At 49.0% G+C, this 17,963-nt stretch overlaps 3 protein-coding genes across 3 annotated transcripts; all 3 read left to right on the top strand.

Moving 5' to 3' along the window:
• Positions 1-8,166: 8,166 nt before the first annotated feature.
• CMQ_4248 (uncharacterized protein) lies at positions 8,167-9,828 on the top strand (the record flags this gene model as incomplete). Its single annotated transcript, XM_014320186.1, has 1 exon — positions 8,167-9,828. One exon carries the CDS (start codon positions 8,167-8,169, stop codon positions 9,826-9,828), a length of 1,662 nt encoding a protein of 553 aa, XP_014175661.1.
• A 1,384-nt stretch (positions 9,829-11,212) lies between these two features.
• CMQ_3990 (uncharacterized protein) lies at positions 11,213-11,746 on the top strand (the record flags this gene model as incomplete). Its single annotated transcript, XM_014319928.1, has 3 exons — positions 11,213-11,261; positions 11,426-11,509; positions 11,568-11,746. The coding sequence occupies 3 exons, from the start codon at positions 11,213-11,215 to the stop codon at positions 11,744-11,746; spliced, it is 312 nt and encodes a 103-aa protein (XP_014175403.1).
• Positions 11,747-13,012: 1,266 nt separating this feature from the next.
• Positions 13,013-17,083, top strand: CMQ_3616 (hybrid NRPS/PKS enzyme; the record flags this gene model as incomplete). Its single annotated transcript, XM_014319554.1, has 1 exon — positions 13,013-17,083. One exon carries the CDS (start codon positions 13,013-13,015, stop codon positions 17,081-17,083), a length of 4,071 nt encoding a protein of 1,356 aa, XP_014175029.1.
• Between the last annotated feature and the right edge of the window lie 880 nt (positions 17,084-17,963).

The raw sequence follows: 17,963 nt of genomic DNA, 5'->3' as shown, positions 1-17,963 counted from the left end.
AGGGTTGCGCTACACTGCATCTTCTAGCTACGTATATATTAGCTAGCAGGCCTTCGCCTACTAGTCTTCTATAGTTTATTAAGTTAAAGTCTTAATACAACAGTACAAACTAGTTAAGCCTTTATAACTACGCATTGCACACTACCCCCTTACATTCTTTAACTTTTATTCTATAAGGAGCAATGTCCGATTATAGGGCGGCCACTCTGCGATTAGCACGCAAACTGTTAGAAGCTAAGGACGTGCCGATGCTACCCCTTACGCTAATGCATGGCAGCTACACTCTGCGCGCAGCATTTGCAGGCACCCTAACCTTGTCTGTCAAGTTGGAAACAAGACTAGTATACATGCCGCTTAACGACACCTTGCCGGCTAAAAAGCAGCTATAAAGCAATAAATATACTTGCATTATATAAACGCTAGAGGCATTAACTAACATTATAGCTGTAAGGGTTATAGGGCTACTGCCTAGCAGTTGCTACCGTAATAATAAGCTACTATAATATAGTATTAAAAGGCTAGAAATTAGTGCCTTTACTATAGAGATAGAAGAGTGGTTAGCGATGATAAAGGACGCCTATAACACTAATGTATATAGCAACGCGTTAGAAGACATAAAGATTATTTAGGTAGGTAGTTAGCTAACTACTATACTAGCGGCTAATTAGTAAAAGTACTATAACTAACTCTATGCTAGTAAACCCTTAGTTATACGCCTTATATAGACGCACTTTGTTGCGTTTATTTGTTAAGAACACTTAAACTTTAAATTCTAGATATACTATATCTATAAGGAAAGCTAGACGCTTTAGCAAGGCAGCAAGTTGCTAATAGCGTACTAGCGGAAATAAGACTACTTATAACAAAAGATTAGTAATACCTTTAACTAAGTAAGCAAGATTGCTTAAAGGTATTAGTAAGGGCTTAATAACTACTTAGCAAAGTAGTATTAAAATAAGACTATTAGCAAGACTATTAGCAAGTCTTTTAGTATAGTAATAAAGATTGCTAATGCTTATAAAGAGTATTAGTCTTAAGGCTAAGAATAAAAGAAAAGATAAGACAACTAAAAGTAAGCAGTTATAGTTAATAGCGTACTAGCTAGCAAGCTAATAAAGAAACAATGCTATAATAATAAAAAGATAAAAAACTATGGTTTTATAAAGAGCAACCTAAGCTTATAACTAGTTGCCGGCTAAGGTTAGTCTACTTCTTAACATACTAACCTTAGTAGTTTGAATAACATTAACGTTACGTTAAAGTGCTAGAATGTAAGGGTATTCCACATACGCGTCCCTACGCACTGGTTCGGCAACCAGTCGCTTACCAAGCGGCGGACTTAACGAACTATCTTGGCACGTTGCACGGGACTAGCATAGCCACTTAGCTGCGCCACGCCCCACTGGGTTTGCGCTACACCGCATCTTCCAGCCACGTATATATTAGCTGGCAGGCCTTCGCCTACCAATCTCCTATAGTTCGTTAAGTTGAAGTCTTAATACAACAGTACAAACCAGTAAAGCCTTCGTGACCACGCATTGCACACCAGCCTCTTACATAGAATTATAGTAAGAGTAGGCATACCTTCTAAGAGTGCTCTAAGCCTAAAACCTATATATAGGTGTAAAGGTTAAAGGAGGCTATACGTAGCAGTTATATAACGTAATGCACTATAAGGAGTAAGAGGCTAAATAGGGTCTAGTATAGGCAAAAGAGTGTTATATACTAAGGAAGAAATAGATACATCGCAACCCTTCTAGGGATCCGTATTAATACTAGTGTCAGGCCCAGCTTTTATGCCTTCTAACCAATTACAGGCCCGTACGGCCAAGTGGGGCGGAAGGGCTATAGTGTGGCGGATTCTAATGCTTAACACTCCCCTTAAATACGCTACGTAGGCGCACCGCGATACACTAAAATCATCCTTAGTAGCCCTTTTTATAGCTGCCAGCTTATTAAGCAAGGCAACAGCCTCTCGAACGCTGCCTTAGGCAGCGCCTTCGTTATAATATTAGCGATTTAATCCTTAGACTTTACGTACCGTACCGTTAATAAGCTGCCTAGTACGCTTTTACGAAAGTAGTGCTACTTAACGTCGAAGTGCTTTAAACGCTCTTTGAATTTAGGCTTCTTTGTAATGCTAATCGCGGAGGTGTTGTCTACAAACATCTAGATGTCAGCTTAAAGGCTTATTTCGAGCATGAATTGCTCGATCTAGCGGGCTTGCGTTGTTGCGTAGTAGGCGGCGCTGTATTTAGCTTTATAGGTAGAGGTGCTAACGGTTAGGAGCTTCTTAGCTCTTTAAAAGACCGGCCCTCTTAAAATCCTAAAGACGAAGCTGTATATAGAGTGACGATTAACTAGATTGTTGGCCTAGGACGTATTAACATACCCTTTAACGCAAATGTGCCCCTTTAGAGGGGGCTTTTAACGGCGGTAAACTATTGCGTAGTCCTCTTTACCTTGTAGGTAGCGAAGCAATCGCTTAGCTAACTTAGCATGCGTTTCCCTAAGTGATTTTATTACCTTTAAGTGCTAGTGTATAGTAAAGGAGATGTCTAGTCTTATTATTATACTAGCGTAGATTAGCTTGCTGTTTACGTGCTAATATTAAAAGCTGTTTGCTAGGGGCTTATGCTTGTTAGGAGTTACTAGACTAGTAATCGGGGTTACAACAAGGTGCGATTCGTTTATGCCCTTGCATTTAAGGAGGTTGCAAATGTACGCTAACTAAGAGAGGCTAATCTAAGTACTCCTCTTTATAGTAGTAATCTTAATCTTAACGCTTAGTAACTATTTAGGCGTTAGTGTTATTTTTGTCTTTAGCAACTAACGCATACTAAGTTTAAATAAAGCGACGTTAGTTTTGGCTTCTTTAAAAAGAGCATTATTAACGTGCGTTACTATAGTTACGCTTTTGCTGTAATATATAGCAGGGTTTGTTATAAAGGACCTAAGCCCTACTAATACTATAGTTTTACGCAGCTTCTTCTGCTAGATATAGCTAGCTTGCTTTAAGCTATATAACGCTTGTTATAGCTAAATAACGCGATTTAGCGCCTAGTTAAGCTGGCGTGCCACTTTAAGTTTTTATTTAAAGTACTACTAAAACAGCTCTCTTTATTCTATAAAGATATCTTTATCTAGTAGTTTGTATAGGTAGGCAGCGATTACGTTAAATTAACGTAAAGTCTAGTTAAACTAGATAGCTAGTGCTATAAGCATACGCTAAGAGTTTAATTAAGAAGTTAATGTAAAGGTTTTGTTATAGTTAAGGCCTTGCCTTTACTAAAAGCCTTTAGCTACTAGCCTTACCTTCTTCTTTATCTCTTCTTAATTTAGTCCTTACTTTTACTATAGCACCTACTTGCTAGTAATCGTCTTTCTGCTTTTTAGTTAGTTTATAAACTTAAAGACGCCTTTTACAATTAAGCTGTCTACCTTCCTAAATATAGCCTTATACTATTAATCTAACTTGCTTTCTAATAGCGCCTTCTTTATAGTTAGCTTATCTTTTTCTATATTGTGCGCACTTAGTGCGCGCTATATAAGGTCTATACTGCTTACTTTTATTAGATTGCGCGCGGCCTAAGGCAGCACTATGCGTTTGTAAATAAAAGTTAGATCTAAGATTATAACAATCTCCTAAGGTTGATTTAGAATGCTAGCTTAGTCTTGCAAAGGCTCTTTAAAGTTTTCTAGATTAAAGATATTATCTAGATCTTTATCTAGATTAGGCTCCTTCTTAACGTTAGAGTTAGGTTCTAGGATAAAGACGTTATAGTCCTACGTTTTCTAATTGATTGTTACCTTCTTAGTGCGGCGCTAGACTCCTTTAGGCTAGGATTTAATTAAATCTACGTCTTTTATAATTTCTTCGAATATATACACGTCTTTTATAACAATAAGCTTACTACGAAGGATAGCCTAACACCTATATAGGTAAGTCCCTTTAAAGCTTATAAGCATAGCCTTTTTGCCTTATAGTTTAAGCTTTAAATCGCCTACCTTCTAAATAACTTGTTTAAGTTTTTGAATTATAGCTTTAAAGCTAATTGTGCGCAAGTAAGAGGCGTCTAGTATAAAGTTTTCGTCCTTCTTTTAACTGTTATTACGTTGTTACTAGACAATTAGCACCTCCTCTTTAAAGTTAGCTATATAGTTTTAAATATAGGTTGCTAACTTATAAACTTTTAGCTAGAGTATAGAGGGGATACAACCTTAAAGATAAAGTAGTCTAGTGCGAATAATAACCTTCTTAACTACCCTCTTAGCTTCTTTATTCTTAGCTAAGTTGTATAAAGGGCTAAGGATTACCCTAATGCCTCTTAGCACGCAGTAGCGCTTAATGGCTATAATAGCGATGTCTATGCCGTTATTAAGGTAAATTCGAACAAGCTTATAGCTTAGTTTATTTGCGTTTCTTTTAAGCATTGCTTTAATTGCAAGCAGTGCTTTTGTTTTCTTTTTGTGCACTAGCACTTTAATTAAACCTATAAATTTATCCTTAATAATAGTAATATACCTTAACTTGTTATAGCTAACTTGCTTAAATTAGCCTAGGTTAACATAATATACCTCTCTTAGTCTTTATATATAAATTTTATGTTTATCTTTTAGCTTAAAGTGCTTAGCCTTTACTAGTTTATAAGGGGTATAAACTAGCTTAGTGTTTTCTATAACGTTTTCTAGCTTTATAAGCCCTTCTTTTACTTACTTTAACGTCTCTTTAAGCGCTCTCTAAGATAGGTAACCTATCCTTTAATAAATAAGGCGTAGTTTCTAGCGCTTGCTTAAAGACTACGTATAGCTTTTAGGTTAAATTCGTTAAATTTAAGATTAGTCTTAGCATCTTAAACAAAGTCTTAGTAAAATTCCTAAGCCGCACAATTTATCTTCTTTTAACTCTCCCCTTACATAAGAGAAGGCTTGTTTTAAATTAGCACAAAGAAGCTAGTCTTTTTAATGTTAAATTAGCAAAAGGCTGCCCTATCTATAGCTACTAGCTTAGTGCTATTAATGTAATTGCCTGCCTTATAAAAGCGCAGGCTAAACATAATGTTTAAGAGGAAGCCTAGTACTAAGAAAACGTAGTTTAAGGTTGCTCTATATGCCGTGCTATTTAGTCCTATTATCTAAAGCACTACTTAGCCCGCAAACTTAGTAATAACAAGGCTACTACTAGTATAAATTATAATTGTAGCGGTATACTCTATACTAGGTTCGAACTAACTAGGGTTGTTAGTAATATAAATATTACCTCTTATATTAAATAGCTAGTCGTCTATATAGCTACTATAAAAGTTATAGAAAAAGGCATAGTAGGCATAACCCTCCGTTAGTTAAAGGCATAGATCTAAGCCTTTGCAATTTGTTTACGCATTTAGCGCGCAGCTATCGTTATTTATAGTAACAATGCTATTATGTAACTTATAGCAAAGGTTTACGTTTACCGCTTCTTACAAGTTATCGGTGATTATAACTGCACTAAAATCGGGTGCTAGCATAAACGTAAGCACCTTATCTATAGGTCTAAACTAGACGGTAGTTATAAAGCTAACTACTTTACTAGAGAGTTCTTTCTCTACTATATTACTAGTTTTACCTCTAAAGGCTTACTTAGAGCAAAGCTTTAAGTTCTTCTTCTAGCATTTAGTAATTATATGCCTAGTGCAATCGTAGTGCGTGTATTTCGCGCCCTCTTAGCGTTTGCTAGGAGCCTTAGTTTTTAGGTTTTTAGTGCTATAACTGCCGTCTTTTTCCTTAGTCGTTTTATTTTTAGTTTTAATTTTATTAGTACTAGTGCTGCTGCTATTGCTGCTTTTAGCGTTTAGTGTAGCAAACGTCCGCTTCTTACAGCGGTTAGTAATAAAAAGCTTTACCGCTATATAAACTTTGTTGTTAGCTATAGTAGTCTATCTACTTCGCTAAAGGTTAAGCACTTCTACGTTTAAGGCAGGAAACTTTCTATAAATGCAGCTAATTAGATTTATAGCCTTTTGCTTGCCTGTAAGCAGCTTAACATAGGTATTATAGCCGCGAATAATTTCTTCGATTCTAGTGAAGAAGTCCTCTATCTTTTCGCTATTGTACTAGCGCATTGTTGTCTAAAATTTAGTGCTATAATTAATAGCTAGATTAGCTTCCTATGGTTTTAGGAGCTGTTTAAGCGTTTTGTAAATAATCTTAATGTTATTTCCTTTAGTCTGCTTAAGCAAGCCGTCGTTAACCTGTAAGGTTATAGCGTATTTAATCGATTAACGGTTGTTAGTAGCTATCTGCCTAACAGTAGTAAAATCGTTAATGCCTAGCAGACTAAGGCCTTTAAATACATTCTTCTTTTATTTATTCTAGTCTGCGCCGCTAGTAAGCGTTGGCACTTGCTTTAAGTAGTAGCTTATAAACAGCTTAATGCATGTTAGGTTAACCTAAATTGGATTAGGCGCTGCTGCACTGGCTTATAACATAGTAGAAGATTTGGGTTTTAGTTCTAGATTGTAAAAAGATTTAAAGGTTTGTGACTACTAATTATGTTCTTTACTACTAGCGTCGTTTTCGTTGTTTAGAGTGTCTTCGTTAAGCTTAGCCCTGTAAATGCTATTTTCGTTAGCCACGTAAATGCTGCTTCCAATGCTTAATTTAGACTTAGCGTCTAATTCTAATTTAACAATTAAAGGTCTACTGCTTAGTCTGCCACTAGGAGTTCTGTTCTAGCTAGGCGAGGTTATAAATATAACCTTAGTAATCTTAACAAGGTTCTTTTCGTCCGTTAGATTAGTGCTTAAAGCACTAGGTGCTTTACAAAGTGTATTATAAAGGCTTTTTGGTTTATTTGTTTAGCTTCTCCTAGTCCTCTTAGGCTAGGCTTATAACCTATAAAGGTTAAAGAAGGCTATACGTAGCGGTTATATAACGTGATGCACTATAAGGAGCAAGAGGCTAAATAGGGTTTAGTGTAAGCGAAAGAGTGTTATATACTAAGGAAGAAATAGATACATCGCGACCCTTCTAGGGATCCGTATTAATACTAGTGTTAGGCCCTGCTTTTATGCCTTCTAACTAATTACAGGCCCGTACGGCCAAGTAGGGCGGAAGGGCTACAGTGTGGCGGATTTTAATGCTTGACATCTACTTAAGCAAGCTGTTATTAACCTATAAGGTTATAGCGTATTTAATCGATTAACGGTTATTAGTAGCTATCTACCTAATAGTAGTAAAATCGTTAATGCCTAGCAGGCTAAGGCCTTTAAATACATTCTTCTCTTATTTATTCTAGTCTACGCTACTAGTAAGCAGTAGCACTTACTTTAAGCAGTAGCTTATAAATAGCTTAATGCATATCGGGTTAACCTAAATTAAATTAGGCGCCGCTGCACTAGCTTGTAATATAGTAGAAGATTTAGGTTTTAGTTCTAGATTATAAAAGGATTTAAAAGCTTATAATTGCCAATTAGGTTCTTTACTACTAGCGTCGTTTTTGTTGTTTTAAGTGTCTTCGTTAAGTTTAGCCCTATAAATGCTACGTTTGTTAGCTACGTAAATGCTACTTTCAATGCTTAACTTAGACTTAGCGTCTAATTCTAATTTAACGATTAGAGGTATACTGCTTAGTCTGCCACTAAGAGTTCTGTTCTAGCCAGGCAAGGTTATAAATATGCCCTTAGTAATCTTAACAAGGTTCTTTTCGTCCGTCAGATTAGTGCCCAAAGCACTAGGTGCTTTACAAAGCGTATTATAAAGGCTTTTTCGGTTTATTTATTCAGCTTCTCCCGGTCCTCTTAGGCCGGGCTTATAACCTGTAAGGGTTAAAGAAGGCTATACGTAGCGGTCATATAACGTGATGCACTGTGAGGAGCAGGAGGCTAAATAGGGTCTAGTGTGGGCGAAAGAGTGTTGTGTACTAAGGAAGAAATAGATACATCGCGACCCTTCTGGGGATCCGTATTAATACTAGTGCCAGGCCCCGCTTTTGTGTCTTCTAACCAATCACAGGCCCGTACGGCCAAGTGGGGCGGAAGGGCCACAGTGTGGCGGATTCCAATGCTTGACAATAGTATGAATTTACTGTGATCTTACACATGTCTGGTGCAGATCCCATTTTGTGCTTGGCTGTTTCGGGCCACTCGTCTACCTCGTCTGCCGAAACGAAATACAAAGTACGGAGTAATGGCCGGCACAGAGCAGACCCTGTCAAATGACGACGCAACAGCGGAGGTATTGGCCCGGTGGCAGACGCTGATTGCCGAACATGAAGCTTTGCGCGATACCCTTCGTGAATACGTCCAACAGCCACACTGGCCGGGCGTGGGTCCCTGCATATCGATGCTGAAGACCGAGGCGGCCACGGTGGCGCGTCTTCTGGCTGCACGGGCACGACTGCAGGCAGCGGGTAGCCGACAGGATGACGGCAAGGTGAAGCCAGAGATTTCCAAAGAGGAGGAAGCGGTGGGAGCCAAGCTGGCGGCCTCTAACCTGTCGGCCCGCGAGGTAGCATGGGGGGCGATCAAGAAGCGCAGCGGGCTTCTCGCATTAGATCGGCGGTTTCCCAAGATGATTGCCGGACACTTGAATGACGCAAAGCCAGCGAAGCTTCGCGGAGGAGGCGTTCGCTACAGCGGCGGCCGCACGGAGGGAGTGTTTGTCAACGCGGTGGTGGACGATGGACGAGAGTGGCTACGCATATTGACGACGACAGAGTCGCAGCTGTTGATGGAGATGGCCGAGAACGGGTGGGAGTTTGAGGAAAGGGAAGAGGCGGACGAGGACCAAGATAGCAATGCTAACAACAGCGATCTCGATCTCGACCACGTCTCCATCGTGTCTGCGGCCATCGACCTCATGCAGGCTGCCCAGGCCAACCGATTCCGTGGTGCACCGCCGCGGGTCTGCATCCTGCTGAGCCGCATCTCCGAAGGGGGAAGGACGGGTCGGACGGCCGACTTGGATGTGTTGCTGCGTCTCTTCCGTCAACGGGTGCAGACCGTTGGCAGCGCTGCCGGTGTGGCTGTGACTGTCCACAGCGCCAGTTCGGTCGCGTTCACATCGCTACCACCACCGCTAGAAGTAGCCCTCAAGCGGCTGATGCCGGCCATCACAGCCATTGGTGGCGACGGTCTGTCGTCCACGCTCAACATCGACACCTCCATCCTCATTGCCCTGGCTTCCGACATAACTCACGGGCCGGTCACCGTCGAGTCCTGGCACCCGCGCCAGCGCGTCGACGAGATCACCCGCGAGACTGAGAAGCCCGGCGACGTCCTGCGCCGTCTGCTAAACGACGTCCTGCGAGGCCGCCGTCTCGTCTGCACTCGTGAGGCTGCCCTAGCCTTCCGCAATATGGTCCGCGGCATGGGTCAGCAGACTGAGAAGGCCCGGGCTGCCGTGCTGGTTGGAGACGAGGAAGCAGGCAACGGGACTTATGGCCACCAGAACAGTCATAGCCTCGGCCTTCTATCCACCTACCGCGGCCTCTCGTCTTACCCCGACGTCATTCCCGACGACCTCCATCTGCCCATCACCGTTGTTGCTGACGACTGGGACGTCGTCCGCATCCTCCGCGCCGTCGACGAGGAATCTCTCCCTGCAGCTGCTGCCGCCGTCGTCCACGAGATGACTGCCGTCTTGCCCACGGCTGTCCCAACCCTGGCCGTCTTCTTCTACGGTTGGGCCTCGCATCACGCCACCATCACCACCAATATGGCCGCTAAGAACCGCATCGAACGCTTGCTCGAGCAATTCCGCACCTCCCCCGACGAGGACGGTCCTGCTGTCTGGGTCTGCCGCTCCGTCCGCAGTCTCAATGGGACCAATCCGCGGAGCCAACGGTAAGCCTGGCTGCCAGACCTCGCTCCAGTGTTGTGTGTACTTATGTCACAGATCCATTAGCAAAAATAGACATGTAAAAGCTTGGCGTTATAGACGGTTGGCTGGTCATGTCCCTGAACCGGTCCTGAAGTGGAATCTTGGCCATATAAACAGCAGAGGAACAACCGCAGCGAACCGTTCTAAACTAAGTCTTGCGTAACCTAGTACGAACTTGAGTAGGTAAACAGTGCCTGCTGGAGTTGAGCTCTGTATCTCCGTATGAACCAAACCGACTCGCGTTCTCGCTCTCTGAAGTCTGATACTGGGTGTCGTAAACAAGAAACTCGAGCACTGTTGGGGCAAGCGTATGTGTTGCAAGTAAGAGACTCTCCGGATGATTGTTGTTGCAACACGCCTGTTCACTAGTAGTCTGTTAGTTCAGGCTTCGACAATGTTCTCCTCTCCACCGCTCGTACCGTGCCTGCCGGACTACGCTGCAGTCTTTTTTCTTACCTCAAGAGTCTTGATATTGGCATCTCTTTCTTAGATTATATACAGAACAAGGGAGGGCTAGATATATAGTCGCATGTGATATTGAAGTTGATTGCAACGTGTACTCCGTAGCTCTTTGTCTTTTCAGAGACGGTTGACTTATATACAGACAATGACGTCCCGAGAAATCGCAGCCATTTCAGCTTCTTTAATCCCCTTTATCCCACTTCATCCCATTCAAGTGACCAGATGGCGGTCCCAGCTCATCCAATTGCTGAGAACTTGGCATTATCTTGTTACAAGGCCAACATGTTACGAAGGATCTATTCTGCCGTTGGTTTTCGCATGAAAGAATTTGCACAATTCATTCGCAGAATGTGCTGTCCAGCTTCAAGATACCTCGTATCAAGTTCAGAAACCCAGTCGCCGTGTAGTCAACACCTTGTATTGGGCCAGTCCAACAATTTCTAGCTGGTCGTACCTAACTGCGTCCGGCAGCCGCTTGAAGCTTTCCCTCCTTACAAATCAAGGATATGCTTCGGAAAAACACTGCGAGGCCAGCCCTCAGTTTGCAGCTAGCACGAGTGTGCACATGAAGAGAGCCTGCTAATATACTCTGTGATACAACAGTAATATATATTAGCCAATGATATTACCGACGACCTAGTTCCCAATGCGGAAAGTTATCTCGAGGTATGCGGAATAAACATGATGAATTCTTATCTTATAGCTACATACGTGCACTAGCTTTGGAATCACTGGAACATCAGCCGATATCCGGGAAAATAAATAGTATATAAACGCAACGCCGGCCGACTAGAATTTCGAGGAATCGTGCTACCACTAGACCATACTAATCCGGACTGCCGCTCAACTGACTATTTCGATAAGCACGGCAAACCATCTCGACATCAAGATGCCCTCCGGAAGCTGTCTTTGTGGCAAGATTGCCTTCTCATTCTTGGGTAAGTCATGTTGCGCTTCGGTACTTGAACCAGAAACTATCGAAAAAATAAAGCTAATACAACCATCAGTCGAGCCGGCTCTCACAGCTCTCTGCCACTGTGTAGACTGTCAGAAGTGGGGGAGGGTGGTGGTTACAGCTCGAATGTGGCTATCCCCACCATAGACTTCCATATAACACAGGGCACGCCCAAGAAGTTTGTTCGCAAGGGTATTTCGGGTCTTGACCAACGCCTGTTTTTCTGCGGCGGTAAGTTGAGACTGTCTTTCGAATGGAACCGGTACTAGATCCAACTAATACGATGCAGATTGCGGAACTAATCTGTTCGTCCAGCCCGAGTCCATGGAAGGCACAACGTTGGTCAGGGCCGGCTCCCTTGGTGATAGCGCATCGGATTTTCCCATCAAGGTCGAATTCTTCACCAAGGACCGTCGCAGCTACAACACTCCTGTGCAAGATGCTCAACAGAACATAGCCAATACTTAGACGTCCTAAAAGGGGGTAATTTGAATCCGACATGGCTAGTGAGGACGTAGGCATATATTTAAAGAGACAGAGGTGGAGACTATGTGGCTTGAATACAATTTGGTATAGGAACTATGCGAAGCCAGTTACGTGGAATCACGTCCTATTGCACGGAAACTCCTCATCGTACGGGTTACCAGCACCCCTTACCAACTCATCAGTACACTGCAGTCAGGAGCTATCTTCTCGTCGTGTAGCCGAGCATTGGGCAGACGCCGCACCACCTAGGCTGAGTACAGTCGCCGAGTTGAAAGTATCACAGAACCTTGTGTCCTCGGGGGGTCTTGCAGCTCCAAAAGTGGGTAGGAATATAAGTCTCTCTGTCTAGCCAGAGAATTCTTTCCAGAAGCAGACACTGAACACTTTGCAGTCCCCTATAACGTAAAAAATAACAAGATCGAGGCAGTCTCTCCAGAGATTCGCCCGAAAGGTATACGATTTGGGACCGGCAAAGCTATCGTCGTGCCGAAGGTCGCCCAACTCATGCCACAGTTCGCAGCCGTCTGGAGAGGCCAATAGCCTCAAGAAAAGCCGACCGAATGTGTGCACAAGAAATGATATTACGCCCCCCCCCCCCTTAACAGTCTACCTGTCTTTCGTGCGCAGTGTTTATTGCCATTCTCTCCATGATGTTGTGATCAGGAAGCGTTGGGCGGAAAACGGTTGCCGCTCTGCAGCAACACCAACGAACCCGCGGGGCCGCTGTCACATGCCAATTGAACAACGGTCCCTGTGCCGCCACTAGCCCGCATCTACCCCCAAGGCAGGTGCGGATTGACGCTAGCACGCTAAAACTGTTGGGTTCTCAACATTCCTTCTCGCATTAGGGGGCGTTACGGCAGAGACACCAGGCCCGACAGGCAGTCGTTTGCTGCTGTGACTGGGCATAGACGTCACTGCTCCTTTTGGTGCAAGCAAGCGTTACGGCGATCTCGTACAAAATGCCACCAGTGGCCTTTGTACGGGACGACTTTCTCCGTGTCTCCGTGGGGCAGCCGGATCGGTAGGCCTTGACGAGTGCTATCCAGAGGGCCAAGAGCCGGCTAAGTAGCGAATCGCCCCTCTGCGATTTCGCAGTTTTCGATTTCAGCAGGCACGTGAGACGTTTGGTTGGTCGATCGCCCCTGCCTCTTGTGGCTGCTTCGTGGTTCCTTCAGGCTCTCTACATATCTTGGAGATTTTGTGGACCTTCTGCTTCCTCACACCTCTCTCACTCCATCATCAGAAATGGATTTTCTCGACACCAGCGTGGATTTGGCGACGCTCTTCCGGCGTCAGGTCGAGGCTACACCCGAGGCAGTGGCAGCAGAGGATGCGACGAGCAGCTGGACATATGCGGAGCTGGACGCAGCGGCCGAGCGGGTGGGCTTGCGGCTGCGCAGCTCGTTTGGCGTGGGCCGTGACGTGCTGGTGGGCGTGCTGATGGGCCGCAGCGTGCAGTATGTGGTGGCCTGTCTTGCGGCGATCAAGGCGGGCGGCGCCTTTCTGGTGCTGGAAGTGGCGTATCCGGCGGGGCTGCTGGCGGACGTGATCGACGATGCGCGGCCGGCCGTGGTAATCACGTCGCCGAGTACAGCAGCCCAAGTGCCGGCCGGCATAGCAGCTTTCTCTTTGGGTGACGGTGCGGCCATGAAGCAGTCGTGGCCACTCGGACCATCGTGGCCATCGACACCGTTACAGCCTCTGCCAAATGCCACCGACATCGACCGGCTCGCATTTGTGTCCTACTCATCGGGCACCACTGGCCGGCCCAAGGGCATCGCCAATCCACACAGCGCGGCCGTGCGATCATACAATCTGCGGTTCTGCTTCAGCGACGTGGCTGCTAGCGACCGCGTGGCCTGCAACGTTTTCTTTGTCTGGGAGATCCTGCGGCCACTGCTGCGTGGCGCCACGACCGTGACTGTGCCCGATGAGACCAGCTACGATCCCGTTGGCCTGGTCGAGTTCTTGGCTGCTCACGCCATCACCGAGACGCTCATGACACCCACACTGCTGGCCACCGTGCTGGCTCGCTACCCGGCCGACCTGGCTGCCCGGCTGCCTCGGCTACGCACCCTCTGGCTCAACGGCGAGGTCGTCACCGTCGATCTGGCCCGCCGTGCCCTCGCGGCCCTGCCGCCTTGGCCTGCTGCCCGCCTGCTTAACTGCTACAGCGCCAGCGAGACCCACGAGATTGCCTGCTGCGACCTAGCCACCATCTTCCCCACCGACGCTACCGTCTGTCCGGCCGGCGTGCCGCTTGACCCGGCTCACACATACATTCTTTCCGACGCAGAGCACGGCGCTGATGTTGGCGTTGGCGTCAGCGGCGAGCTGTTTGTCGGTGGCGGCTTGCTGGCCCGCGGCTATCTCAACCGCCCCGAGACGACGGCCGCTGTCTTTCTGCCCGACCGTTTCGACGACACCACCGGCGCCCGCATGTATCGCACCGGCGACCGAGCTCGCCGGCTGCCCTCGGGCGCCCTCGAGATCAGCGGCCGCGTCGGAGGCATGATTAAGTTGCGTGGCTACACCGTTCAGCCGGCCGCTGTCGAGGCTGCCATCGTCAAGCACCTCGCTGTGCGCAGCTGTGTCGTTCTTGGCGTCGGCGAGGGCCTGTCTCGCCAGCTCGTTGCCTACGTTGTGCGCGACGAGACCCCTGTCGGTGGCCCCGAGGACCGTCCCGGCGATCCGCGCAGCCGTGCCCGTCTCGATATCGATGCTGACGGCCGCAGTCCGCTCGCCCGTCGCCTGCTGGCTGCCCATCTGGCTCACTACATGGTTCCGGTCGTCTGGGTCCCGCTCGAGGTTCTGCCTACGCACAAGGTCTCGGGCAAGATCGACGTCAAGGGTCTGCCGCCTCTGCGCCTCGGCTTGACACCACCAGAGACCCCGCGCGATGGAAGCGTCCGTGGCGATGTTGTTGATGCTAGCGAGATCGCCGATGTCGACACGGTCGACACTGTCAGCAATGTCAGCTCTCTCACCGCTGACGTAAGCCGCCACTGGGCCGCCTGTCTCGGCGTCGAACCCTTAGCCGTTACGGCCGACTTCGACTTCTTCGACCTTGGTGGGCACTCGCTGGCTCTCGCCGACCTTGCTAGTCGCCTGTCGCGTGCCTATGGCGTCACCGTCCCCCTGATAGAGCTCGCCCGCAACCCGACTCTTAATGGTCACGTGCAGGCCGTACAGGCTGCCCGTGCCGGCTTCTGTGGCGATGACGATGATGTTGCTGAGCGACTGCGGGCCCGTCTTGAGGAGGACTGCCTGCTGCCCGATGACATCCGCGCTGCCGAGTCGCCAGCCACTCCCACCCCTATTAGCCAGGCCGACCACATCCTGCTGACAGGCGCCACCGGCTTTCTGGGCGCATCTCTGCTGGACGCCCTTATCACCCACACGACTGCCACCATCTTCTGTCTGGTGCGCACCACCCGTGAGGCCCCCTCTGGAATGGCCCGCCTGCGCCGCCACCTGCTGGACCTAGGCCTCTGGCACGACGCCATGGCCGACCGCATCGAGATCGTGTCCGGCGACTTGGCTCAGCCACGTCTCGGCCTTACTCCGCCCGAGTTCGACCAGCTGGCCGTCCGCGTCCAGGCTATCATCCACGCCGGCGCTGCCGTCAATCTCGTCTACCCTTACGACGCTTTACGCGATGCCAACGTCGGCGGCACGCGCGAGGTCTTGCGGCTAGCTGCTGCCGCCGCTAAAGGTGAGGCCTCCTCTGCAGCCACGGTCCACTTCGTGTCCACCAACGGCGTCTTGCCACCGGCCACAGCCGCCTGGCCCGAGAACGCACACATCGACGCCGCTGACGCCGCCATCAAGCTGGCCGACGGCTACTGTCAGACCAAATGGGTGGCTGAGCAGCTCGTCAGCGAGGCTGCTGCCCGCCGCGGCATTCCCGCCCGCATCTACCGTCCAGGCACGCTGGGCGGCCACAGCCGCTCCGGCGCCTCCAACCCCCGCGACGTCGTCACCGCCCTGATTGTCGAGTCGCTGCGGCTCGGCCGCTCACCTCCTGCCAACGCTGACGCTGACTGGCGCGTCGAGATGACGCCCGTCGATTTTGCTAGCGAAGCCATCGTGGCCCTGGCCGACACCTCTGACAGCACCACCATCTTCCACGTGGGCGACCCCGACGGCCTGTCCTCTACCGACCTATTCGCCCGTCTGGCCACGCTCGGCTACCCTACCTCTCCTGCCGGCTCCTGGAATGAGTGGGTGGCCCTCTGGAATGCCCGCCAGGGTGCTGCTGCTGCCTGTGCTCCGGCTCCTGCTACTGCCTACGACGACCCTTCGCCCGCAGACATCCTTCGCTCCGGCATGCCCTCGGCCGATTTCTTCCGTGCCGCCACCCTTCTCGACGACTCCTGCACGCAGTCGTTGCTGCGAACCTGCCGCGACGACGGCCCCATCGTGCGCCCCAGCCTCGACCTGGCACTTTTGCGCACGTACACCCGCCACTTCTACTCGCGTGGCTGGCTGGCCAAGGGGCCTATCAAGACGGCGTTCATCGCCGGCGCTGACACCACTACACCAGTAGCCAAGCCAGTCCTTCCTCTGGCCGGCCGTGTTGCCGTCGTCGTCGGGGCCTCGTCAGGCATCGGGGCCGCCATCGCCACGGCTCTCGTGCGGGACGGTGCCCATGTGGCCATTGCCGCGCGCCGCGTTGACGTGCTGAAGAACCTGCAGCAGAAGCTCGAGTGCGAGGGCGCCGATCACGGCTCCAAGGTGCTGGCCCACGCGGCAGACGTCACAGACGCCGCGCAGGTTGATGCTCTCGTGGCCGCGGCTGTGCAGCAGCTTGGCGGACCGGTCGACATCCTCGTTGTCTGTGCCGGCGTCATGTACTTCACCATGATGGCCAGTGCACGCGCCGACGAGTGGACGCGCACCGTCGACGTCAACTGCAAGGGTCTGCTGCACTGCCTGGCCGCCACGGTGCCGGCCATGACTCAGCGCGGCACTGGTCACATTGTCGCCATCTCGTCTGACGCCGGCCGCAAGGTATTTCCCGGCCTCGGCGTCTACTCCGGCAGCAAGTTCTTCGTCGAGGCCGTCCTGCAGAGTCTACGCGTCGAGACTGCCGCCTCTGGACTGCGCGTCACCTCCGTCCAGCCTGGCAACACTGCCACCGACCTGCTGGCCCTGTCTACCGACCCCGAGGCTATGGAGAAATACGGCGCCCCTACTGGTGCCAAGGTGCTGGACCCCGAAGATGTGGCCTCGGCCGTCATCTACGCCCTACGCCAGCCCGCTCACGTGGCTGTCAACGAGGTGCTGATCGAGCCGCGCGAAGAGCCGATATGAGCGTGCCCAGATAAGGACATTATTCAACAAGCCCGAACCTGGGCGGCGACTGGTTGGATGTACCAACAGTCCCCGGGCCCAGGCTCCGAAAGAATCTCTCTTCCTTGCCGAAGCCGGCATCCGGGATCGAATCAACTTCCTTCTCAGACTAGACTAGATAGACATCCGCTTCGATTCGCGACCCTCCCGGATTGATCGCAATACACGATTTCACAGCGTCAAACGTGCCATGCTCTACGGTCTACTTTGAAGAAGCCCGCGGTGGGGGTTCCCGTGGCTATCATGACAAAAGTGGCGGCCAAAGCAGCTGGACACGCCCCGTATTTCGATCTGCACGCGTATGGAGCACAAGCCAGACGAGTGCACGCGAGTAATACCAGGCTGTGCTCGTACAGCGAAGTTGTTCTTCTCGCGCTTTAGCCATGCACTCAATCCAGACACAGACATCTTCCGTGTGACTCTTGTAAGCCCTTGTCCTGAAAGCTGTTAGACGCCCTACCAATCACAGTCGTTTCAGCTGCCAGGACCTAGATCTTCGTAGTACTCTGTACAGCAACTGTCTGTGGCAATTCGGGAGCTCGGCATCTTCTGCGTGGCGGGCCAGGACTAACATTTAGGCGGCTTGGCGAGCGCGGGGCTGATGCAAGGAGGACAAAATCTATGCGCGGCTGCGACTGAGAATTTCCGATTTTGGAGAAGCAGCCATTACGACGTACAGACAAAGTCTGAAAAACGGGCGTTTTCGAGACAATTCTAACAAAGCCACTCCGAAACGACCGACCCCCTTTTTGGCGCTGGTCTAGGCTGGCTCTAGGTCGATCACTCCAGCGCAATTGGCACGCAAGGACAAATTACGAATGCCAGAGATGCTAAGTGGGCG

The sequence above is a fragment of the Grosmannia clavigera genome (assembly GCF_000143105.1).
Source record: "Grosmannia clavigera kw1407 unplaced genomic scaffold GCSC_113, whole genome shotgun sequence".
NCBI classification, from domain to species: Eukaryota; Fungi; Ascomycota; class Sordariomycetes; order Ophiostomatales; family Ophiostomataceae; genus Leptographium; species Leptographium clavigerum.
The sequence above is the reverse complement of the archived record's forward strand: the minus strand, read 5'-3'. Positions and strand labels throughout refer to the sequence as shown.